The sequence below is a fragment of the Vulpes lagopus genome, chromosome 6 (genome assembly GCF_018345385.1).
Source record: "Vulpes lagopus strain Blue_001 chromosome 6, ASM1834538v1, whole genome shotgun sequence".
NCBI classification, from domain to species: Eukaryota; Metazoa; Chordata; class Mammalia; order Carnivora; family Canidae; genus Vulpes; species Vulpes lagopus.
Window position 1 is genome coordinate 113,890,164 of NC_054829.1, and position 25,729 is coordinate 113,915,892.

General features: G+C 38.6%; 1 protein-coding gene across 2 annotated transcripts in view; it reads left to right on the top strand.

Annotated features, from left to right (window-relative positions):
- The first annotated feature begins 467 nt into the window (after positions 1-467).
- Positions 468-25,729, top strand: part of SYNPO2 (synaptopodin 2) — a 180,944-nt gene continuing 155,682 nt past the window's right edge. Inside the window, exon 1 of one of the 2 annotated variants that reach the window (XM_041758950.1) lies at positions 468-760. In XM_041758950.1, the coding sequence (XP_041614884.1) occupies positions 656-760 (105 nt within the window). In that variant the 5' untranslated portion in view covers positions 468-655. The remainder of the gene's footprint in view (positions 761-25,729) is intronic. The other variant, XM_041758951.1, reaches the window with a different exon arrangement.

A 25,729-nucleotide genomic window follows, 5' to 3' on the forward strand; every position in this document is an offset into this window, starting at 1 on the left:
ATTTTATTTATTTATTCATGAGAGACACGAGAGAGAGAGAGAGAGAGAGAGAGAGAGAGGCAGAGCCACAGGCAGAGGGAGAAGCAGGCTCCATGCAGGGGGCCCGATGCGGGTCTCCATCCCTGGTCTCTATCCTGGAGCTCTGTCCCGGGTCTCGATCCCGGATCTCGATCCCGGATCTCCAGGATCCCAGGACTCCAGGATCCCAGGACTCCAGGATCACACCCCGGGCCAAAGGCAGGCGCTAAACCGCTGAGCCACCCAGGGATCCCCCATTCATAGGATTATTAAACGGAAGTTTTCCAGTCGTTCTTTCCCTTAAGAGCGGGCAGGAAATCAGTGAGCGCTGGAGAACTCTGATTTCCCCGCCCCCACCGCGCCCCCAAAGAGGACCTTCCCGCAGCGAGGCTCCCTCCCTGGCCTGCAGTGGGCCGAGCGAAGGCGCGTGACGCGCCAGTGGGCTGTGCCCGCGGTGCTCGCAGCGCCCCTGCCTCCCGGGCCCGGCCAGCGGCGGCCGCAGCGGCTGCTCGGGCTCCCTGCGCCGCAGTGCTGCTCCCGGCCAGGCGCCTGCAGCTCAGGACACATCTCAGCTGCGCCCCAAGCCAAGCCTCGTCTGTCTTTTCAAGCTCTTCATGCCACCCAACTAAGAGAGAAAATGGGCACGGGGGATTTTATCTGCATTTCCATGACCGGAGGGGCGCCCTGGGGGTTCAGATTGCAAGGTGGCAAGGAGCAGCAGCAGCCCTTACAAGTGGCTAAGGTAGGACCGCCGAAGAGGTGCTGTCGCCGCTCCGTGCTGCGAAGGAGTGAGAGCAACCTGTTGATGGTTTTTTCAAGTTCTGATTCAGGAGTCTAAATATTAGTTTGAGTTTGGCGCTGATGTTAAATTTTCCTAGGATGCGGGTTTGTTCGTGTTTCGAAAAAACTTTGGAGTAGCATATAGCATCTATGTAATGAACCAGTAATTGAAAGTGGGGGGGGGGGGGGAGAGTGCCGTATTTATCAGCTGAAGAGAAAAAAAAAAAAGCCTAGTTAATTCAGCTCCTCTGACACCCAGCAAGACACTTGGGAAGTTTCTTCTAGGCAGTTTTAGAATTTGCAGTTGAGTTATTGTTTCGTGTTACTTTACTTGGTTCTGGGAGAAGATAAATGCTCACAGCCTAACCTATTGACTTGGCTTTTGGGGACTTGTAGAAAGCGTTGGTAGTGATATTTACAGTGCAACATTTATTGAAAGGCCGGTTTTGGACGATTCTTTTAAATACTCTATGAAGATGTCAGAAAATCTTCTTGAAAGAATATTCTTTCAAGGACTTGACAAATAAATGCAAAAATCTATTCCATTCCATCATGCGTACTCGTCTAGCTAAGTGCTCAAAATAAAATTCAAAGACACTAGAAATATAATGTAAGTAACTTATAGGAAACTTTGAAATGCATCTAATAACAATTTTAAATGTTTTAGATGTTCCCATCCTTTGCTTGTTTCTTGCTACCAGTTTTCTGGAGGGGATATGATATTGTCTAAATTGGAAGTCAGCTACAATAAATGTTAAAATGCATGAAATTTAAGTAGCATTTTACCTGATTTGAGTACTAAATTGTAGTATTGTATAAAAGAACATGTTTGATTAATTTCCACTATATATATAAAAATGGATCTAGAGTCTTAGGAAATATGTGGACTACTGGCCTTTGTAGTTATTCTTTCTCTTGGCTTTTTTTTTCTTTTTAATGTTCACTGTGAGGAAAGGAATTTCTATGAAATTTTCTGCTCCTGGGCTTCCATCGCAAAATCCTTTCACAATGCAGTGGTGGAATCCTGCCACCTAGTGAAAATTTCAAACATCAAGAATGAAGCATAAAACAGAAGGTGAAAAGCAGAATTTTTAGAACTGGAAAGTTTCTCAGAGACCTCCAGTTCAACTTGCGGATTTTAGATAAAGAAAGAGCCCAGAGAGTTTAAGTAACTTTCCTCTGCTTCCAACTAGCAGTAATTGAAGAATCTGGAAAGATGGTTTCATTGTGTTGCTGTGGGAGTCGATGGCAGGAAACATCAGATGAAACAGGGATACCTAATTTGGAGTGTGCAGAATTCATGAGACTGAACTGGATTTGTTCTGGGTCTGGAATAGCAGTTGGCTGGCTCCAGTTACTGAGATTTGGGTTCTAATTCCAGCTCTGATCTAACTTGTAGCCGGGCCGGAGACAAATCTCTCACCCTTCCTGAGTCATCTGTTGTGAGGTGGTGTGTGTGTGTGTGTAGAGGGAGAAAAAAATTTTTGAGTGAGGTAGGAAAAGAGGAAGTAAAGAGGAAATTGTACTCTTCCCTCAGTGAGATTCTCTATTGCTCTAGTATTTTACTGTTCTAATAGTACAACTTAGAATCTCTTGCCTACCAGTTAAATTGTAGAGACAAAGGTGGCTGGGTGCTGTTTTTCCCTATTAGTTCTTCTGTGGCCAGATCTTAAGAATAGAGTGGGTATTGGGTTTCTCCAACGTCCTCAATGTGTTTATTGCAAAGCAGAACTATTATACGGTGATTCTTTTTGAAGAACTAAGGCAAATTGCTAGTGAAGTGTGCTTGGGATCATTTCTCTGCTGATGACATCTCTATCAGCAGGATTCAGAGAGGCTTATGATGTGTGTGTGTCAAAAATTCAATCTTGCTCTTCCACCAAGTCAACTTTCCTAAAATGCCCTGGAAACATATTTGTGATTTTTTAAAAAAATTATTAAAGTATTTGGATATTTGTTTTAATTTTCTAGTTTGTGATAGTATGAGTAATTGTTTATTCTAAAATATCATTATGAAAGCATCTGGATGTTTGCCTTAATCCTTGTGTGTGTGTGTGTGTGTGTGTGTGTGAAGAGAGAGAGAGAGAGAGAGACAGAGAGAGAGAGAGAGAGACTGCAGTGTGCAGTCTAGTTTTTTCCTTTGTGTTAAAGGTGATTAGAGAGCCTTCTAAAGAAGATAAAATTTCTGAGTTAGCATGGCAATGCCTACTTTTGCTGGTCTATTTTTTCTCCTTAATTCAAACTTATACTTAATTTCTTAGACTAGCATTATTTGTTCTAGAAAACCCTTGGAACAAAGTGCTTGTCACTTTCTATGTTATCAAGGCCATGTCCTCAGTGGGATCACTGTTTTTCATTTAAAACTTCAAGTCAACTCGATTCCAGTAATGGTCACTCAGCTCAATGAAGTGAACGTTGCATGGCATAGATTTCCTCCTTTTCCATGGTGATACTTATGAGGGCTAAGTTGCCTCCAAGAAGCAGGATGGGAGAGGAACAGGGCAGGAAGGCTGGGCAAAGATGGTTGCTAGCAAACACAGTGCTTGCAGTTTTGAAGAACATGCAGACGATAAATTTGGGAATTAAAGAAAAAATATATTAGCAAAGAAAAGGAAATATCAGACAGTGCTTGACAGGCCTCTTAAAATGGGAAGGGTACAAAGCAGTTCTATAGATAACAACAGTTTGACTTGTTATAAAGTATCTGATGTTCAGATTTCTCATGGTTCTGTATCGAATGAAAATTGATCAAGCTGAATTAGTGAGAAAAAAAACCCTAGTCTAATGTTATTAACAATGATTAGAAGTTGAGTAGCTTTATAATTCCCAGTAAACAGCCTTCTAGTGACACCTTTATCAATTTTGAGAGATGTTCACACATTTTTAGTATTTGGCTGGCTGATTGAACTGTAGGCAAACTCAAACTTTTAAGGATCACTAATAGAAGCATTAATAATCAAGCTTTTCATTGACATTGAAGCTCAAGGACATAAAATTCAGCTTTGTTTTCAAGATTAAATTGAATTTTTAAGAGGCTCAAATAATAACAGTTGCCTGGTTTTTAAGTGTTTATATATCTTTTAATTTATGCTCTAAATACATGTGATAGAAAGCAAGCATTCTAATACAGTTATAGAACAATATTCTGTAAAGTATATTTTCAGGAGATCATTCAATTTTTTTTTGTTGTTGTTTATTTATGATAGTCATACAGAGAGAGAGAGAGAGAGAGAGAGAGGCAGAGACACAGGCAGAGGGAGAAGCAGGCTCCATGCACCAGGAGCCCGACATGGGATTCGATCCCGGGTCTCCAGGATCACGCCCTGGGCCAAAGGCAGGCGCCAAACCGCTGCGCCACCCAGGGATCCCTCAGGAGATCATTCATAGAAACATTTACTGAGACACATTTTCAACATGAAACTTCATTGTATGTATACAGATATTCTTAGAAAAACTATTAGCATTTTACTTTACAAAACTCTTTTTTTTAAAAAAAGATTTTATTTATTCATGAGAGATACAGAGAGAGAGGCAGAGACATAGGCTAAGGGAGAAGCAGACCCCACGCAGGGAGCCTGATGTGGGACTCAATCCCAGGACTCTAGGATCATGCCCTGGGCGAAAGGCAGGCGCTAAACTGCTGAGCCATCCAGGGATTTCCAACAAAACTCTTTTTTGGAACATATACTTACATGGCTATGTCTCTGGACATGCTCTTGACAGATCACTTTGGAAAATCTTCATATAAAGAAGTGAGGAGAAATTTTTGTTTTGCAAACAAATATTATGAACAATTCAGAAATAACTCACATTTTGAAAATAATGAACAGAGAAATATTTCCGTTGTATCCTTTATATGTTTGAATGTTTAGAACTTTAAGCTTTCTTCAAAACATATAGATCACTATGGTATTTATTATTCTCTTATTAAACTTCTCTTCTCTTTTCTTTTTTAGAGAGGGAAAGAGGAAGAGATAGGGTGGAGAAGGGGCAGAGGGAGAGAGAATCTCAAGCAGGCTCCATGCCTAGTGTGGAACCCGATGTAGGGCTTGATCTCACTACCCTGAGATCATAACCTGAGCCTAAATCAAGAGTTGGTCGTTTAACCTATTGAGCTACCCAGGTGCCCCTGAATTTCAATTCAAGGTTTCAAAGAACTTTTATTAAAATTGAGGTGACAAATTGTAATCATCTATTTTATGAGGCAGAAGAGGATTTAATGATTCTGTATGCCCTCTGTTTAAAACTTTAAATAAAGGTATGTTATTTAGGTAAAGTACAATCAAATAACATAATCTTATCCATTAGTACCATCAGTGAGGTCTCTGAAATGTTTCAAATAAAATAATTCTGGAAACATAGCTATTTCTAAAGGGAAAAGAAATACTTTAATGCATTTGGATATGTGTATTTGAGGATAAGTGCTCCTTACTACATATGGAAAGTTAGTAACATCTTTGTTAGACAACATGACTGATCATTTTTTATTGAGTTTTTGAGTGCTTTCTAGAAATTCTAAAAACAAATATGCTTATACAAGTCCAGTACACACTATGTAAATCTATTAAGCATGTTGTTTAAAATTTTTGTTTTGACATTGTGTGTTTTAAGACAGATCACTGTTTGTTGAAAGACAATCAGCTGAGATAATGACTATGCCATAAACTTTACCATTATTGGAACATGACATGTATGTAGTGGGCATTTATCAAGCTCTTTTCAGGAAATTTTTTTTTTTTGCAGTATTTTCTTTGCAGGTATTTTTCTCTCCAAATGACCCCCAACACTTAAGAAGTAGTTTGAAAAATATCTTCATTTTAGAGATGAAGAAATTCAGGCCCAGAAAGGCTAAGTTACTTGCCAAATGTTATGCTGTAAGAAATAGTGGGATTTGATCCTAAATTTGACTTCTACTTCTGAATTGGTAGAAACAGGTGCCTGAGAGAATAAAGGTAGGCTTATAAAAAACAAACCTTATAAAAAAAAAAATAGTGTGCTCTTCATCCAAATGTGATTTATTTAGCCAAGGCATCCCCCCGGTATCAAGATTTATAAACACTCTGAAGGCAATTTTAATGTGTGGTTAAGATTCAGAACCAGTGCTATAGAAAGTTGAGGCCAGATATGTCACCACAGGGATTCCTAAAGGGTGACATGATATGGTCTAACACTTCCTCACTGTCCTTTTCCCAGCTGATATAAGAGGAGGACCAGAGAGACGCATAAACTGTTTGAGTCTTTAGCATTATGATAAAGTCATCATTAGTAATGGGAGAGTTTTCCCTTTCTGAAGCCATGGTCTATGGAATGCCAGGAGGCAAAGAGGTGCTGGGAAGCTTAAAAATGATCATTGTAAAGATTGAAGGTGCCTGAAAGAGGGGCATCTGGCAATATATTCCCTAGCAGGATGTCTTCTTTGTCAATAGAATTCTGGCCTACCAGGCAGCCCGGGTGGCTCAGTGGTTTAGCACTGCCTTCAGCCCAGGGCGTGATCCTGGAGACTCAGGATTGAGTCCCACATCAGGCTCTCTACATGGAGCCTGTTTCTCCCTCTGCCTGTGTCTCTGCCTCTCTTTCTGTGTCCCTTGTGAATAAATAAATAAAATTTAAAAAAAAATTGTGGCCTACCTAGTACCTATGTGAATGGTGGGATGAGAGTAAGGAAGGGTGGGTGTGGGGAATAAAATTGAACAAAGGTACAAGAGGAGGGAGAGAGAAAGACAGAGATGAGATGGATAGAAAGAATGAGAGAGAACGAGTAGGAACTTAACTGTTTGGTAAGGCAAGGATCCTTGCATCTCCCAGGGGTGAATGACTGTCATAGAAAATGGTGGGATTTGAACTACCTTGCCAGTACCTGACCCAGATAGGCAACTCTTAGCTAGGGACCAGCAGGTGCCAGCTGGCCTCCTAAGGAACTATTGGGGAGCTTGGAAGGGAGCTGGGCAGGAGCCCTGTTTCCCACGGTAGAGAACTGTGCTGTGGTAAAGCTCTCCAGGGCTCCTTGAAGAAACCACACAAGCGCCCCAGCATCTGGACACTAGCCTCAGAGAGGACAGAGATGACCACTCAGTGTTAACCAAAGAAGTGCGACAACCAGAAAGAGAGAAATGTCACTTCATTCAGTTATGACTATATCTACCAGCCCACTCCTTCTTCAGTCTTCCTGCCTTCCACCTGAGAGAAGCTAGAGGGAGGTAGGGAAAGACCAGACAACACCCACCTCTTGGTGCCAAGCCCTGGAACCTCTTGGGCCGCTTAGGGAGAGAGCCCAGAAACAGACATTAGATTGAAGCCGTAATTGGACTAGACTATTTTAATACCCAAAAGCCAACGGAAATGCATGGGATCTGACCAAAGTATTATTAAGGGGGGGATTAGGCTTTATCATACTTGAAAGCAGTTGCTGGAAGAAATGAAAAATTCATGTTTATAACTGAATGAGTTGACACTCCTAAAAAACACCAGTTCCATCATGGTCGTATTATCAAGCACATGTATTTGATATATGTTAGCTTGAAAACTTGCCACCAACTCATATAACTTCCAGAGATGATCACGTCGAAGCTATTTTATCTAGGTTGAATGAATGAAAATCTGACTTTGGGCAAAAGAAGAAATGTAAGCTACTTCTTTTTTCTTTTCTTTCTCTTTTGTGGAATGTGAATCAGCACTTTAATAACCTGGTGTGTGTTTTGCTATTAGGTAGGTACATACTTTCAGTTAGTCTAAAAAAGTGTTTCTTGAACATTATTGTCAGGGTCCAGAGCTCTCAATTTAAATATAAGTATTCTGAACTTTTACTGGATATTAATCTAGGATGACTGTTGTTTTTTAAAGAAAGTCCTATTGCAAATTCCAAAAGGTATGTAATATCATTGTGACCTACATATTATACCTAATTGAATAATATTTGTATATTTCTAATAGTAGTGGTTTCCAAAATAATTTAATCTCCCTCCATCAGTTAATAAGTGTCCAAGAATATAAGCTAATTTATATATTTAGCTAAAAATACTTTACATGTGTATATCTTATAATCGTAGTATATTAACATGTTATCTCATTTAATACCAGTTGAGTAGACAGTTTAATTAATTACTCTCAGTTTATTGATGAAAAAAGAACTGATTCTGAAAAAAAAATTATTTGCAAAAATTTATATAAGGGAATCCAAAATCAAATATAATTCTTTCTCCTGTGGCAGGGGCATCATACTACTCTCTGCTTCAGTTTGGATAAAGAGAACAGGCTATCATATAGTAATGCTGAAAACTGCCATAACTGTGATTTAGAGTTTGTATGAAATAGCATGTTACCATCTAAGATTTAACTCTTAAAAACATTTATTTTTAATTTTTTTTAAGATTTTATTTATTTATTCATGAGAGACACACACACACACACACAGAGAGGCAGAGACATAGGCAGAGGGAGAAGCAGACTCCATGCAGGGAGCCTGACGTGGGACTTGATACCCGGACTCCAGGATCACGCCCTGGGCTGGAGGCAGGCGCTAAACCGCTGAACCACCTAGGGATCCCCTCTTAAAAATAGGAACAATTTCTTCTTTTAATGGGCTTGAGGAAAAGGATTATGGGAAATGCATCTCCAAGGTCATGTGCAATGAGAGACAAGATTGGAAAGTGAACCAATTTACTTGTAGCTAAACCTAAAAAATACATGGATTCCAAGATTTGTGTTGTGTCTATTCTACTAGATTCATGATGAATGACATGAGACTTTTATAAAAGGAAATGGAGAATGCCTACATAGCTTCATTAAACAATCCTTAAGAGTGGGGCACCTAGGTGGCTCTGTTGGTTGGGCCTCTGACTCTTGGTTTCTGTTGAGGTCATGAGCTCATGGGTCGTGGGGTGGAGCCCTGGGTCTGGCTCTGCACCCAGTGGGGAATCTGCTTGAAGATTCTCTCCCTCTGCCCTTCCCCACCATTCTTTTGCATGCTTGTGTGCTCACAAACACACTCTTTGTTTGTCTTTTGAGTAAATAAATAAATAAATCTTAAAAAACAAACAAAAACCAGGGATGCCTGGGTGGCTCAGTGGTTGACCATCTGCCTTTGGCTCAGGACGTGGTCCTGGGGTCTTGGGATCGAGTCCCACATCGGGCTCCCCACAGGGAGCCTGCTTCTCCCTCTGCCTGTGTCTCTGCCTCTCTCTGTGTGTCTCTCATGAATAAATAAATAAAACCTTTAAAAAAAATTTAAAAGCCCAGTCCTTAAGAGTAAAGAACATCATGATGTTAAAAGCCTTATATGAGAACAAAGTATTAGTTATTTCATTGTTTGACCATCTCAATGAGAACATATTTATAGTATTGAATGACCTTAGGCATTTTATTTTTTTTTAATTCTTTTTTATTATTAAAAAGTAGAGTTGGCCAGCAAATTGTCTTCAATGTCTTTGTGAAATCCATTGGTATGTGACAGATCACTGGCAATAGTAGGTCCAGTTTGGTGTTATGATGGTCTGTTTGTAGTTTTCTTAACTTGCTTTTAAATGTGGTGTGTTTCAGATAAATATATTGAAAAACACTCTGGATTTGGCATTTGAAACATTGTGCAAAAGTACTTGTCTCTTGATTATCCAACAAATAGTTTTCTTAACCTTGATTTTGGGTTTTTATAATCCTGCTCATCCATGTTTAGCTTTTCTGCTTTTATTTGGAAGCAGTGTGGGTCCTGGGTTGGTAAAACGATGCAGTGGATGAGTTTTCCTGAAAAGAATTACAGGTTTATTCTCTAATTATGCCTAGGCAATACTCCTTCCTTTACTACTCTTCCTTCGTTCTCTTTACCAAAATTTTCCTGGCTTGAATTTCACCATTTTAGGATACAGATGATTTTTTCCCTAAGAAATTTTTTAAAAGATTTATTTATTCATGAGAGACACAGAGAGGCAGAAACAGAAGTAGGGAGAGAAGCAGGCCCCCCGTGGGGAGCCTAATGTGGGACTCCATCCCAGGACCCCGAGATCATGCCCTGAGCTTAAGGCAGATGCTCAACCACTGAGCCACCCAGGCGCCCCCTAAGAAAAGTATAATAACAGCCAATGAGTGTTATTTTCCCCAAACATCTTACTGATGAAATAGTATTTTCTGGAGATAATTTTCTTTTCTTTTTTTTTTTTTTTAAAGATTTTTATTTTATTATTCATGAGAGACACAGAAAGAGAGAGAGGCAGAGGCAGAGGGAGAAGCAGGCTCCATGCAAGGAGCCCGACGTGAGACTCCATCCTGAGTCTCCAGGATCATGCCCTGGGCCGAAGGCAGGCGCTAAACTGCTGAGCCACCCAGGGATCTCCCTGGAGATAATTTTCTTTAAGAAATTCCTATATGTTTCCTGAATGCAAGCACTTCTTTAACAACTTTTTAAATATGATGTGAAAATTCTGTGAGGTTATCATTGTTTGAGATCCCCATTACAGTCAGAAAGAGGTTAAATGACTTCCCCAGGTCACAGAAGTAGTTAGGGTTAGACCTGGATTTGGCTCCAGGATTTGTACTCTACACACACAACTCTTGTGGGTCTGGTGTATTTTATTCATTTTCACAAAGGGGTATAAAGTCAGTGAATTTAGATGGTTACTGGGTACTGACTTTCTACCTCCTGCATGGCTCTTGGTCTGTTTCCTGTTCTGTATGCCTTCACTTAGGACTTCAGCCCAGGCCCTTTCTCTTTGTCTTTCAGATAACTATAAGCCTTTTAACTCTCTCCCTGCTTTGGGTTTCACATTCCTCAGATTTGTGCTACAGAGAGCTGCCAGAGAGATTTTTCTAAATCACCTGTTATATCACTGCTTAAAATACTTCAAAGTCTCCCCCATCATAGTCATCAAAAGAACCATTAACATTGAAGAAATCTTATTACGTACAGACAATTGAGCACTTTATGAATTATATTGTACACAGTAGCTTTACCTCTTTTTTTTTTTTTCTGCAAATGAGGGAACTGAGAGTTAGAGAAGTTAACTAACTAACTAAATAAAAAGAACACACAGCTGGTAAATGTTAGTAGGTCCAGGACCAAGGCCAGTTTGATGCCAAAGCCCATGCTCTGAGCTGCTCCCCACAACCAGGGTTTGTTCACTGGCTTATGACTCCACTGTGGCACCCATAACCCTCCATGATCTGGTCCCTGCCATACTGTCCAGCCCCATCACCTGGAACTCTCTTAAATGAGCAGTTAGCCATTTGAAAATAGGACAGTTTTCTCAAAACACTCTGCCTTTCTAGCTATTAAGATTCATTCCTGCTGTGTGCCCCCCTTCCTCTGGCACCTACCCTAACACACTTGGGAGAAATTTTACTCACTCTGGACAACTGTGTTCAGAGTCCATTCTCTGGGAGATCTGAGTCAATTTTCTGGTCAGAGGGAAGTAACCATTTGCTCAGCTGTGTTCCCTTTATCACACACAGGTTTCACTGCATGCCCTTGTACACTTTGCTTCCTCTGGCTGTAATTTTTGTACACATGTTTATTTCTTCCATTACACCAGTCATATCCAAAATGTTTTGATTGGGCCTCCTTAAGTAAAACAGTTTTAAGTGTAGTCCATTTATATATACATCATATACATTTGAATGGTGTGTGTGTGTATATATATATGGGATATATAAATGAGATACATATACATATATGTAATACTGTGCTAATATTTTGTGTACTAAATACAATATATCAAAAAAAATTTTAAGAATAAAACAAAGATAAAATCAGCAATATTTTTTAAACTAATATATTTTTTTTTACTTTGACAGCACAAAAAGGCTTCTCATTCTCACTGACCAGAAGTTTCTTTTTTCAGTGAGACTTATGTGATTAATAGACCCTATGATTCTGAAAATCCGAGTATGACCCCATGTGGTATATATAATTCAGAGGTCTAGTGAAATTTTAATTCATTTCAATACTTGAATCTAAAGATTGTCATGGATGAAAAAGATAACCTCTTAACATAGGTAGATCCATATTGAAGAAATAAAACACAAACTAGAAATTATTTTTCATTTCCAACCGATAATGCAAATGTTTTGTTGTAATTTGAGGAGTAGATTTCTATTTTCCTTAATAATCACATTTTGTCCTTACAAACTAATAAAAATAGGCTACATTTTAATATTTTAGTGTTAAAATCTCACTGATACTTTTTACTTGAAAGATTGAAAACCTGTTAGAAATTCTTTTTTTCAGGGCACCTCGGTGGCTCAGTCCAGTGAAGCATCTGCCTTTGGCTCCGGTCATGATCCCAGGGTCCCAGGATTAAACCAGCTTCTCCCTCTCCCTCTGCCTGCCATTCCCCTACTTGGGCTTGCACATACATGTACTCTGTCAAATAAATAAAATCTTAAAAAAAAGGAAATTCTTTTTTTTCTAGTTAGGTGTGTAGATAAGACATTTTATTTATTTATTTTTTAAAATATTTATTTATTTATTTATTTATGATAGACAGAGAGAGAGAGAGAGGCAGAGGAGAGAGAGGAGGAGGGAGAAGCAGGCTCCACGCCAGGAGCCCAATGTGGGACTCCATCCCAGGACTCCAGGATCACACCCTGAGCCAAAGGCAGATGCTCAAAGAGCACTATTTTAGAAGATCCCAATAGCTATGGTCTTGCTTTCAAAGAGCAAGGTGCCAATAGAAGTATGGAAAAATGCAAACCTTTTAACTAGAAATGCTAATTAGAAATGTCCATACCAAAATTAATATTTTCTTGTTTAAGTGCAAAATATGAAGGTATATCACACACTGACAACACTCTTCGCCACCTTGGCTCCGGGACACCTAGGGCCTGAGTAAGAGTTCCAGTCTAGAAGTATTGTAAATACCTAAAGCAAATATCTCCTTGTTTCATGCTGTGCTACAGACCCTAATCCCTGCCACCCCAGTCCCTGCTGTCCTCTGTCCCCATCTCTGTCACAGCCCTCCAACCTTATCTTCAATCCCGAAGCATAACTGTCTTCAGGTTCCCACTTGGCTTTGATGCAGATCGTGAACTTCAACTCATGTTTTCATCCTTAAATGTTCTGATGAAGTTATAAAATTCTCCAAACAAATATGTATTTATTTTTGACCGAATGCAGTGTTATCACTTAGTAAATTACAAAGAGGAGTCAGTATTAACCAATCAGCTAAAAAGTAACAGTCTTTATTGTATACCTACTAGGTGCCTGGGAGAAACAAATAGAAGAACATTCTACTTCAGGAAAGGTCATGGGCAAAATTACAGAGGACTGGGGGAAGAACAAACATGTCATGTTGGGAGAAAATGAGAACAGCCTCACAGGAAGAAGCAAGCAGCTTAGAACAGAAATAGTGAAAGGAGGTGAAAAGCCTTTAAAAAACTTAAAAAGGTGTTTCTAGGAGTGAAGTGCTGAACCACTGAAAACACACTCCCGGAAAATGCTTATAAAGACCAAATAATCCTCCATTGCTGTTCATCTCATGCCTGAATCAAAAAATCCAGTATGTTATTACCTTCCATGAAAATTAGTTAAGAGAGACTTAGCAGAATTTCCTGTATTTTCTCTCTTTCTCTCTCTCACACACACACACACACACACACACAGGGTACCTCCTCTTTCTTCTGCAGATAAAGCAACATCAGATTTGATGTCTTAATTTGCTTAGAAAACTCTGTGGGGTAAGAGACGCATAAAAAGAACTAGATAAAGAGTGAGAATTAAGAGAATGGAGGCAGTGAAGATAGAGAAGGAATTTACTTTCTCAAATAAGAAAGAAGCAGAGGCTCAGACTAGTGAAGGTAATAAAGAACAAAATGGAATAAATATCATAACGGGATCTTTAATTGAATTTGTGTCTCCTCTCAGCCCTGAAGGAACCCTGGTAACTCACTCAGCATGAAGCTCCAGGGTGATCTGGGCACAGAGGAAGCACACAATGATGCGCTTCCTTTCCTGATAGCAGCTCTGCCTCAGGATGAAATCTCTTCTGATCAACATTTCCCCATCTGGCAGGCAGGCAGCCAGGAGACTGGAGACCCAAAATGGGTCACTGCATTTGGACTCCCTGCAGCAGCCAATAAACGTAATATAATATTTACACAATTCAACCTAATATCAGTCATGCTAAGCGCCATCCAATGGAAAATGTTGTTTCTCACAAAAGAAATAAAATGAAGGTGAGTTCCAGGGCAATATCTGACTCCCAAGGCCTGAGCCTTTCACAAATTTTGTTTTTCATTTTCGTTTGATCTTGACTGATGAAAATAACTCATCACTGTTTGGAAAGCTAAAAACACCAAGAGCTTAATGTATTATCATTTACTTAGAAAAAGCAGCCTTATATAGTAATAACTTCTAATTTGGAAGAGAAGAGTGCGGGGGTGTTGTTGGGGGAGGGAATGAAGTACTCATTAGCCTTCGCCAAAGGCCCTGGCACTGAGTTCTCCTAACTACTCAGAGATCAGTGTCCTATATTTACTTACCAGGGACAATTTATTTTCTTTTATATTTTCAAAGCACTTGAAATGATTCCTTTTCTTTGTGATGATTTCCATATGCTGTTTCCAAGGAAAGGGGCAAGGCTTCTTACTCAGGGAGTGTGAGGCCACATTCTGAAACCATTAAATGCCATCCCACAGGGAGGGATCCCAAGGACTGCAGGGGCCCTTCCAATGACATTGAGATCCAGATTTTAAAAGGTATTGTGTAGAAGACAGCAAATATTCCTTCAATTTCACAAAAGTTGGTTAAATAAATAACCACAAGAGGTGATACTAGTAATTTTTTTTAAAACCACTGAATGTTTCCTCTGTGTTAAGTGACTTATATTTATAATTTCTAACCCTGAAAATAATCCTTAGAGATAGGTCCTAACACTATCCTCACTTCACAAATGGAGAAACTGAGGCACAGAGATTAATATGCCTGAAAGAGTCAGAGTCCACTCACTCTAAACAGAGCTCAACACAATTATATGCAATTAATTCTTTATAGCTTCAGGTATTTTCCTTAAAAAAAAAATCTGGGCACATCTGGGTGGCTCAGTCATTTGGGTGACCAACTCTTGGTTTAGGCTCAGGTCATGATAATAATAATGAATAATAATGATGATGATGATTTTAATTATAGTGCTTGATTAATAAAGGTTGTGAGTTTGAATCCTGCCTTAGGCTCTGTGCTCAGCAGGGAGTCTGCTTGAAGATTCTCTAACTCTGCTCCTTCCCCCACTCATGTTATTTATCTAAAATAAATAAATAAAATCTTTTTAAAAAATCTGTACTATATTTAAGCAAGACAATCATTTTATTTGGCCTTGTATAACGTATAATTTTAGGATCCATTTGCCTTAAACTAATTAAACTGCATAACAAAGAAATTGTGGTTAATCATTGATACTGCAAACATTTTGCAAACTGTTGCATTTTATCAAAAATAAATATTGACACTGGGTGAAAGAAGTATCACATCTTGTTCTATTTGCCTTTCATGCTCTTCACTTCCATTTGTTTTTTTTGTTTTTTATTTTATTTTATTTTTAATTTTTATTTATTTATGATAGTCACAGAGAGAGAGAGAGAGGCAGAGACATAGGCAGAGGGAGAAGCAGGCTCCATGCACCGGGAGCCTGATGTGGGATTCGATCCCGGGTCTCCAGGATTGCGCCCTGGGCCAAAGGCAAGCACCAAACCACTGCGCCACCCAGGGATCCCTTCACTTTCATTTGTATAAACCAAAGGTTTGGTTTAGTGCTTTCTTAACTTCTGAAGAAAAAATAAACTTGTATAGAAGACAATTACTTCTTCCTCTAGTTAGAACAATGATGATGAGTAGAGAATCCTTTACTGCATGATTACTATGTGATATCTGAATACACAGTATCTACAGTTTGGTAAGATACATTATTAACCAGTTCTTTGGGTCTCAGATTCACCTGTCAAACTGGTGACACCTTTTATCTACAAAAACATAAATTTCATTACATAGCACTCCATTTTACAAATAAGGAAAATGAAGCTCAGAAAAAATGTGTTTAAAGTTACACAGAAATGGCAGCATTAAAATGCTTTTGTCTGTTCAAGGGTCAGTTCCCAAACAATATCTAAATAAGACTATCTCTTTTTTGAAGGAGAAATGAAATTAAGACACACTAGAAAATACAAAACTTTTCTTTATCCTAGGTCTGACATAGAGGTCAAAATAAACAGGCTCCATGTATCAAATTCTCCTTAACACTCCTTAAATTCTTCTTCTCTCCCTGGGAGGATCAATTTCAGAGGAAGAGAAAGATTAGTTTCATATAATTTCTAACTAAACTTCCACATGAGAGGCAGTGGCAATTATTCATTTAAATAAAGTGTTCTAGACACTGGTCAGTAGGCTGTTGCATTATGAAAAGCTGAAATGGATGAGGAAGAAATATGAAGAGGACAGTTCAAAGTTGTCCTAGTAGGACCAGTATGTTAATCATTTAATGATGGGAAAATAACCACATGCTCAGGGTTCCCAGGAGAGAGGGTTTTTCACTTTTATCACTGTTAAGACAGGAGGCCTTCTATAGCAATTTCTAATGGAAATATGTGCCAGCTATACTGGCATCTTTAAGGTTCCATGAACTTGCCAAGGATGCTTCTGTTCCAGGGCCCTTTTTCGTACTTGTAGGGCACAGTGCCTGGACATAACTGCACGTAGCTGCCAAGGCAGCTGAAACATCTATGGACATTTATTTTCATCTCAGAAATGAGAAGGAAATGAGTACCAACTAATGTTTAATCTACATTAGCAAAAAAAAAAAAAAATCTACATTAGCATAACAGTTAACATAGGTGCCCTGGTCCAGTCTAGTCCAAGCAGTTATGAGTTTCATACAATATTTGAGGTGACCCCACTGAACGGGGGACCTCCCAGTGTGGCAGAAAGGAACGATGGTTCCTTACATGTTCGTTCTCTCTCAGCATATTATAATATATAATGTTTTACAGTGCTTGATTAATTTCCGTGGTATTACCCAATTTTAACTCCCACAAAATGACACAAGTTTTAAAATATTCCTGCAAGGAAGCTATTAAATAAAGATAAGACTTACATTTCAAGTACAAGAGAACAAGAATATGGCAGAGTTAACCCTTCTCTATAATCCTACAGAAACTCATCAGCCATTTTGTGAGATTAAAAATCATTATTGCCTAATCATATGACAGGTAGATAAAATATCCCAAATTACCAAGAAGACTATTTGGAATATTAATTTATATTCACTGTTGTTAGAAAGGAGCTTTACTATATTGTGCAGATCATATTGAGGTAGGAACGAGTTAGGGGCAGGCAGGGCTAGGCAGGGAAAGATAAGGGAAAGGCCCCAGAGTCAGGCTCCTACCCATCCCAAGAAAACCGAAGTAAGACAGTAAAAACAGAAAAAATAAACCTGGTTCCCTAGCTCCAAAATGTTAGCCCTATCCTTCTTTAATGGCTACTAAGTAATCGCAGAAACTCACCAGACCACAAAGAAATATGTCATTAAGGTGTTATGAATAGTCCCTGCTCAAACCAAGAAGGCACAAGAATCTCAAGGCCATGGACCGACCACTCCTCTAGGCTCACAGAAATCTCAGATGTGGAGAAATGTTATGGAGGAGGTATTAACCGGAGAGAAGGGAACACCTTGTTTGGGCTCATGATATCTACAAAAACGTCTTGTTTGTTATTATGATAGTTACAAGTCCACCATGTTTGCTCTAAATATCCACTCTGATATTGACAAGAAATTTACCGAGTTCCCTGGTCAGTTTCCTGTAAAAGACAGACCATAAAAGCCCTCAGTGACAACCCTGTCCAACCTTTCTGACTTTTGAGAGCTTTCTCTGGATGTCTGGTTAATAAATTTCTATCACTTTGCTCACTCCCTGTTGTCTGCGGGGATTCACTCTTCCACTCCATAAGACAAGAACCAAGCTCTCCAGTATCAATGTTAGCCAGTGTTAGAGTGAAGTAGTGGTCAGTTAAGATATTTAATAACAACACATCCAGAACACAAAAAAATTCTAGACTTGTTTTTCCAACAATGGTTAAAGTCAAGCAACTCAGCTTAAAACTACACAATTTAAAGCATTTCTGATAATGTTCAGAAAATTCTTCATGGATGCAATAAAAAAAATGGCTAAAATAGTACACTTGGCAACAAACTAAAATGTATTTTTTGTTAGCAAATATCGTTGAAAATATTATTTAAGATGCAAAAAACCCCCAAGAAATTGGTAGAAACAATATTAGAACAAACTACATGCTGGGGGAAGTTTGTTGTAAAGTTTAATAAAAGAACATGTTGTTGGTATGTCCCAACATACAGTATTTTCAAGATTCTATTTTGATATTTTCATAGATGAAGAACTATTCCTTTGGAGAACCAATAGGAAGATCATAGAGATAAGTTCCCAAAGGTAAATGAGTTATTTAATTTTTTAAAAGTCAGTGTTTATGGAGAAAAATGTACATAACACTATTGAGAAAGCAGCTGCTTTAACATAATCTTACCCAAGAAAGGATTCTAGGGTACGGTTATGGAGGTGCCTTCCATAAAAATCATTCAGTGCATAATTTGAAGGCAAATTTGTATAACAAAATAAATTGAAGACAGTGCAAAAGTGCTACAGAAGTCGTCAATATGATTAATTTTATAAAAGCTCATATTTAAAATATACTAGGATCTTTAAAACATGTTGCAGTTATATAGGGAGTGACCAGGAAAATTTTTATATCATAGAAATTTCTATCTCTGAGGTTCAATGGTATCTCTTGCAAATCTTTATAAGAGTTGTAGAATCTAAGAATGTTTCACAGTTTTATTTAGCAGATAAATTAATATTCCAAATTTATTGACTTTTTTTGGAATAAGTAGCTCTTAGTCATCGGTTACCTGGCCTATGTTTTAGAATAATAAATACAATGCGTCCCCTACAATAAATTGCTTTGAAAGCAACTTTTCAAAAGAAGAAATTGATGAAACAAAGATTTTGAAGAGTTACTGAAGATGTTTCTATAATGATGTAATTTTTCTAGTTGAGAACTATTTGTGTGTTATTCTTTAAAATGTCTTATCTAGGGGATCCCTGGGTGGCTCAGCAGTTTAGCGCCTGCCTTTGGCCTATGTCTCTGCCTGTCTGTCTCTCATGAATAAATAAAATCTTTAAAAAATAAATAAAATAGTGCTCTTCAAGGTGGATGATATACATGTATATTATACATATGTGTCATTAGATACTTAGGGCACACTTTATATACTTATTGAAGGGTTGTTGAATAAATAAATGAATGACTGGATGTACATCTGTTATTCTTTAGTGGGAGAATGGCAACCACTATAAAGCCTGATCTCACTGAAACTTTACCTGATGCTTTTTAAATGCACAAATTATTTAAAGGGGAATTAGAATAATAATATATATGTTTTATATGTGTGTGATCATATTTTTATTTGATATTATGTGGTAACAAGACACCAATCCAAAGGGTGCAGTGAAAAGCCTGAACTGAACTGAGAACTGGGAAGCCTGAATTCTATTCATGGTTCTGATGTGACTTTGCTCTGTGACCTTTAAGTGTGATGTCATTAAAATTATCTGACTCTCAATTTCTCTATTTATCAAAAGGAAAGATTTAGAATAGATGATTTTAAGGTCTCTTTCAGCTAGGGTCTATTTTATTTTATTATTATTATTTTTTTTAAGATTTTATTTATGTGACAGAGTGAGTGCATAAGCAGGGGGAACTAGGAGAGGGAGAAGCAGATTCCCTACTAGGTGGGGAGCCTGAGGTGGGGACTTGATCCCAGGACCCTGGGATCATGACCTGAGCCAAAGGCAGACATCTAACTGACTGAACCACCCAGGCACCCATTAGCTAGCATCTATTTTAAATCAAGAAGATAATAGGTGAAAGAAAATGTCCATAAATAGTCGCATTTTCTCTGTTAGCTTGAAAAATAAAGTAGTAATTTTTGGGAAGAGCAATTCTTTCTTTTTTTTAAGATTATTTATTTGAGAGAGAGAGTGGGGGGAGGGGCTGCAAAAGAGGAAGAGAGAATCTCCAGCAGGCTTCCCAGTGAGCAAGGAGCCGGATGCAGGGCTTGATCCCAGGACCCTGAGATCATAACCTGAGCCAAAGTCAAGAGTCTGATGCTTAACCTACTGGGCCACCCAGGCTTTCTGAAAGGGAAAATCTTTATACAGCATTTTATGGTAATTTGATTTGCCTTTCTCCAACTTATAATTTAAACATATTTGTTTAAAAAAACACAAAAATTATCAAAAAGGTATCAATTTAATGTATTCTTTCACAAGATTTTCTTTTTCTATGCTTAAAATTGTATTGAGTGAATTACCACTGCATTTTCTTATGCTTCTTTTTTCAGTAGACACTCGATTCTTTTTCTTTATATTTTTCTAAATAATGAGAGAGTTCCCTAGCATATGCTAATATAACCAATATATTTTAAAAATACCATTAAGAATTTGTGGATTTAAACACAGTTGATGTTTTTAAAAATCTAACTTCTCTACTCAGACTCTGGATGTGACATAATTTATAACTTTAAGTTTTGTTCTCCTTACCTTACTAGAAATTCCAAAGAGACAATGGGTGTGGACCATCTCATCCAGTAAAACCACTCGTTCTGATCTAGCTGTTCACTTCTGTGAGGTATTCTAGTTAGATGGAGAAGAGGGAATGTATTTGATATTCCTCATCTATTCCTTAAACCTCTCTCACTAGGAAAAAATGTCTCAAAAAAGAAAAAGGAGGGAGTTTTTAGCATATTGGCCTTGATTAGTTTAGTTCCCCATCTTAAAGTGCTAGATTCTTTTTTTTTAAGATTTTATTTATTCATTCATGATAGACAGAGAGAGAGAGAGAGAGAGAGAGAGAGAGAGAGGCAGAAACACAGGCAGAGGGAGAAGCGGGCTCCATGCAGGGAGCCCGATGTGGGACTTGATCCCGAAACTCCAGGATTGTGCCCTGGGCCAAAGGTAGGCGCTAAACTTCTGAGCCACCCAGGGATCCCCCTAAAGAGCTAGATTCTTAATCAGATCATGTCTCTATCCCACAAGTGGATTGCTCAGAGTTTATGGCTTTTTTTTAAAAAAGGAAAATAGCTAGAATTGAAAACGGTTTTTATTTTTGGATTATGAAAGATGACACATTGTTCTTATAAAAAAGATTCAAACATTACAGAAAAGGATAAAAATAAAGTAAAAATCATACAGCCCAGAAATGATACATTATTAACATTTCTTTTTTTAAAACATTTTATTTATTTATTTGAAAGAGAGAGGACAAGCAGTGGGAGCAGAAGGCAGAGGGAGAGAAAAGGCAGACACTTAATTGACTAAGCCACCCAGGCACCCCACAATATTAACATTTCAGTGAAGAATTATTTAGACCCCTCTTCCAGCACATGTGCTAACTTACAGTCACACTTACATTCAATTCTATGTGAAATGAATGGTACTAAATGTACTTCCTTATCAAGTAACGCTGCACAAATACCATGTTGTGTCAATGAATACTGATGTATATCATAATTTTTAATGGCTGCATGCTGTTGCATTGTATGGACTCACCACTGTTTATATAACCCATCCCCTCTTGAAAATGTAAGTTTTTTCTAAATTTTCAACATTAAAATTAGTACTGAGATGAATACTTTTGTCTTTATAAAATATATTTGTGTACTGGTCTGATCATTTCTGCAGAATAAAGCCCTAAAAATAAAATCACATGTCTGAGGGCATGCTATATTCTTTGGTGAAAATGAAGACTATCTGAATAAAGATATAAAGAGAAGTTTTCTTATCATGCATATGTTACTCATTATTACACTGGCAAGTATAATTGTTTTTAGCTGATAAAATAAGTAAATATAAAAGGTCAAATAATCTATGTAACATACTTTGATCCCTAAACATTTAAAAATATTGGTACTGATTTGTAACTTTATTTATCTAAAGATTTTAATTTATTTATTCATGAGACACACACACACACACACACACACACACACAACAGAGGCAGAGACAGAAGCAGAGGGAGAAGCAGACTCCACGCAGGGAGCCCGATGTGGGACTGGATCCCCAGTCTCCAGGATCAGGCACTGGGCTGAAGGCGGTGCTAAACCGCTGAGCCACCCGGGCTGCCCTATTTATAACTTTAAAAAAATGTCTTGGAAGAAGAATTGTTGAGAGGAAAAAAAATTTCAACTTTTTTCAGTTCTATTAAATTTCCAGATTGTTTCAGGATGAAAATTTTGCAAAAAGTTTAGTGTCTTAAAAGTAATGGGCAAAAGGTATTAATTCCTATATCAATGATACCTCAGTAAGGCTATTTAAAAGACACACATAAAAAAGAAGAAGAACAAGGGGCACCTGGGTGGCTCAGTGGTTGAGCGTAGGCCTTTGGCTCAGATTGTGGGATTCAGTATTACATCAGGCTCCCACAGGGAGCCCTCTTCTCCCTCTGCCTATGTCTCTGCCTCTCTCTGTGTCTCTCATGATAAATAAATAACATATGTAAAGAAGAAGGGGGAGGGGAGAAGGGATTGAAAACAAAAGAACTTATTGGAAACACATACCACTATACCAGTAGCCACCACCCCCACTCACCATTCTCATTGAAGGGCACTTAGTAATACAGTATTCTTCTAGGCAAAGCCCAAGGTGGCTTTTCTCTAAAGACACTGAAAGAATGTGTGGGGAACATGAAGGAATTTTGTGTGGATAATAGTACCCCAGAATGAAGCCCTTCTCATTCTGGCACAGGGAGAAATGGGTTATGGTCTGAAGTCTGATACCATACTCTTCCCCACACCACACAGAGCTCCTAGTAAAAAACCGTACAAATGAGAGGCCACCCAAGGATCACCAAGAATATGGAGAGCATCGGCAAGATGGAAGGGAAAGACCAAAATATACAAATGGAAAATATGACTCTAGAGGTAACAGACAATTTAGGGAATAGAAATTAAAAAAAAAAAAAAAAAAAGGCAAGATGCCTAATATAATCAACAAGATTCAACAAGATTTATGACCGTAAAACAAGAAGGATGATTTAAACTGGTAAATTAAATACAAATAACATGAAGGAATAGAAAATATGGAAAGCAAAGTTGAGATGAGTTTCCAGAATACAGTTAAAAAGACAAAAACATATATAGAAACCATCCAAAAGATGCAGTATCTAATAGAAGCCCCAAAAGAAGAGAACAGAGAAACTAGATGGGAGAAATTATCAAATAAATACTGGAAGACACTTTCTTAGAGCTGGAGGGCTTGAGTTTCAGATCGAAATTGTCTACCTGCAGGCACACCAAGATCCCATGCCTGTACAGTCTCTTGAAAATAAAGAGAATATTCTACATGCTTACATGCTTCCAGAAGGACAAAAGTAAATTCATCCATGAAGTATGGGAATGAGAAAGAATATTTCTCATAATTGACCAAAAAACACAAAACAAAGCAAACCAGCATACATTTTGAAAGAATGTATAGAAATAAAGTAGTTATACACTTAAAAAACCCACAATATTAATGCCCAGGGAATCAGGGTTTACAGCTTTTCATGGTATTATCAAGAGAAGATAATCAGATAAATCAGATTTTAAAAAAACAACTATTCTAGGGGTATCTGGGTGGCTCAGTGGGTTAAGCATCTCACTCTTGATCTCAGTTCAGGTCATGATCTCAGGGTCATGAGTTTGAGCCCATTATTGGCTCCGCACAGGGCATGAAGCCCATTTAAGATTCTCTGTCCCCCTCTCTCTCTCCCTCTGCCCTGCCTCTCCCCTCTCTCCCAACCTGTCCTAAAGAAATGACTAAACTCTATTGCTCCTTATTAAAGCACAGGGACTGGACCTGTGGACAGAAAGAGCTGTGGCCATTGCTGCCTGCTGCTTCCTGCTGCTCTGGGATTATGAGGAGCAAGTGATTATGTACCTTGGAGTTGGGAGAATTAAAGATAAGAGAAGTTCCAAAAGGATGATACTTCTCTTTTGAGAGATGAAAATAAGTTGTATTCATGATAAGGCCACATATAAAAGTGTTGCAAAAAATGTCATTGTATTGTTTTCCTAAAGTTACCATGTCAGTTTCAAGAGAAAGATTTCCTTACGGGAAACACCATCATCGAAATTTGGATCTTACAATTATTTTTTTAACAAAAGATTTTATCTATTTATTTTGAGAGAGGGAGGGAGAGCACAGAGAATGTGTGGGAAAAGCAGTCTCCCCATTGAGCAGGGAGCCCAATGGAGGGCTCCATCCCAGGACTCTGGGATCATGACCTGAGCTGAAGGCAGATGCTTAACTGACTGAGCCATTCAGGTGCCCCTAGAATTATTTTTTTTGTTTTAATTTACAAAAGTATTGCAAAACTTCTGTTTGGTTTTTAATATAGCTTATATAATTTCATCTTAATACAATTTAAAGGTTTCTAATATGGGTGGTTCTTAGAAAAAGTTGATTTATTTTGTAGAAGATCAAGCCTGTGTAATATAAAGCATGGAGCAATGACCATCTCTGGTCCTCTGTTAAATTTTCTGGCTTAGCAGAGGATCCCCTAGGCAGGCCCAGCAACCTGGCTAGGAGTACAGGTCCAAATGACTGGGTGCTGAGAGATGAGTGTATGGCTCCTGTGTACTCTCAAACATCCTTTAGATCTTAACAAAAAAGTACCAATGATTGTAAATTCACTCTGAGGGAAACATAATATGGAAGATAAATCTCCTTTCATGGAAACATTGAAAGAACAGGAACTTATATACATGTGGACCATCTATTCCTTCTACATGTTTAGTTTAATTTCTTTCTTTCTTTCTTTTTTGGCCCTTAGCTTAATTTTGTGGTGGTAACAGAGTGGTTCTGAGGCAGCCCAAGCTAAAAATATGCTGGTGGGGGGCTTGACCTATAGGAGTTGACATGTTTGGGTGTGTGGGAAGGGAGGAGAGTTTGTGGGAAATGGCGAAGCTTGTTCCTCAGCCTTGCTGGAGGACAACCTTTCATTCCAGTAGAGAGAGATTAGATGCAAGCGATAGAAACTGAATTCTGTGAAACTGAGGGCCTTGGCTGTGCCAGAGTCCAGATGATGATGTGTGACACAGCCCTGTGGAGGGGGATGTTCTGGCATTTTTTCTCATGTGTGGTGAGGTTGGGGTAGAAGGAGGGGATGACAAGGGCTGAAGACATTGTAGTTTATTTCCTTGAGAGCTTTGCAGCTTTGTGCGCAGGAGCCACAACTCTTCTAGCAGAAAGGCAGCCTTGTCATGGAGACTTCCGGAAAGAGTGGTTGATAGGGGTGGCCATGGATGGATTGAGGGCCATACCCATTTGTGGGAAGGCGGGAGCAGAAGGATGTGAGTGAACTCTACCTAAGCATGGAGCTGAAGCTAGCAAACTTCCGATTATTAGTGTCCCCAGGGGCATTGTGATTACACTTACGGACAGAATATGGACAGCCTGGACTCACATCTCTGACTCTTTCCAGAAGTTAGCATCCACATACCAAAAGCTATCTGTAAACTAAAATAATTACAAATGAGATGACACAGCAATTGCACAATGGCATTTATAGATCACTCACAGTGTGTTCTTGGTCTCTTCCATGTGTTGAAAACAGATGAACTGAACATGATCCCCCCCTATTTTTTTCCATTTTCAGAGTCTGTGTTCTGCAATGACCCCCAAATCATTAATCTAGCTAAAGGATTGAAGGTTCACCAGTCCCTTCTGTGTTGCTGCTTTTAATCTTAGATTCTGTCTTTGCAGCAACACATGGTGCTGTTTCTCACTCTTGTTTTAGCTCTGAAGGTGGCTCCAGGTACAGAGAGAAACCCTGACATTGTAACCTCAACCACTTGGCTTCCTTTGAACCCATTCCTCCTTGGGATGGGATGGCGCTATGAAAAAGGAT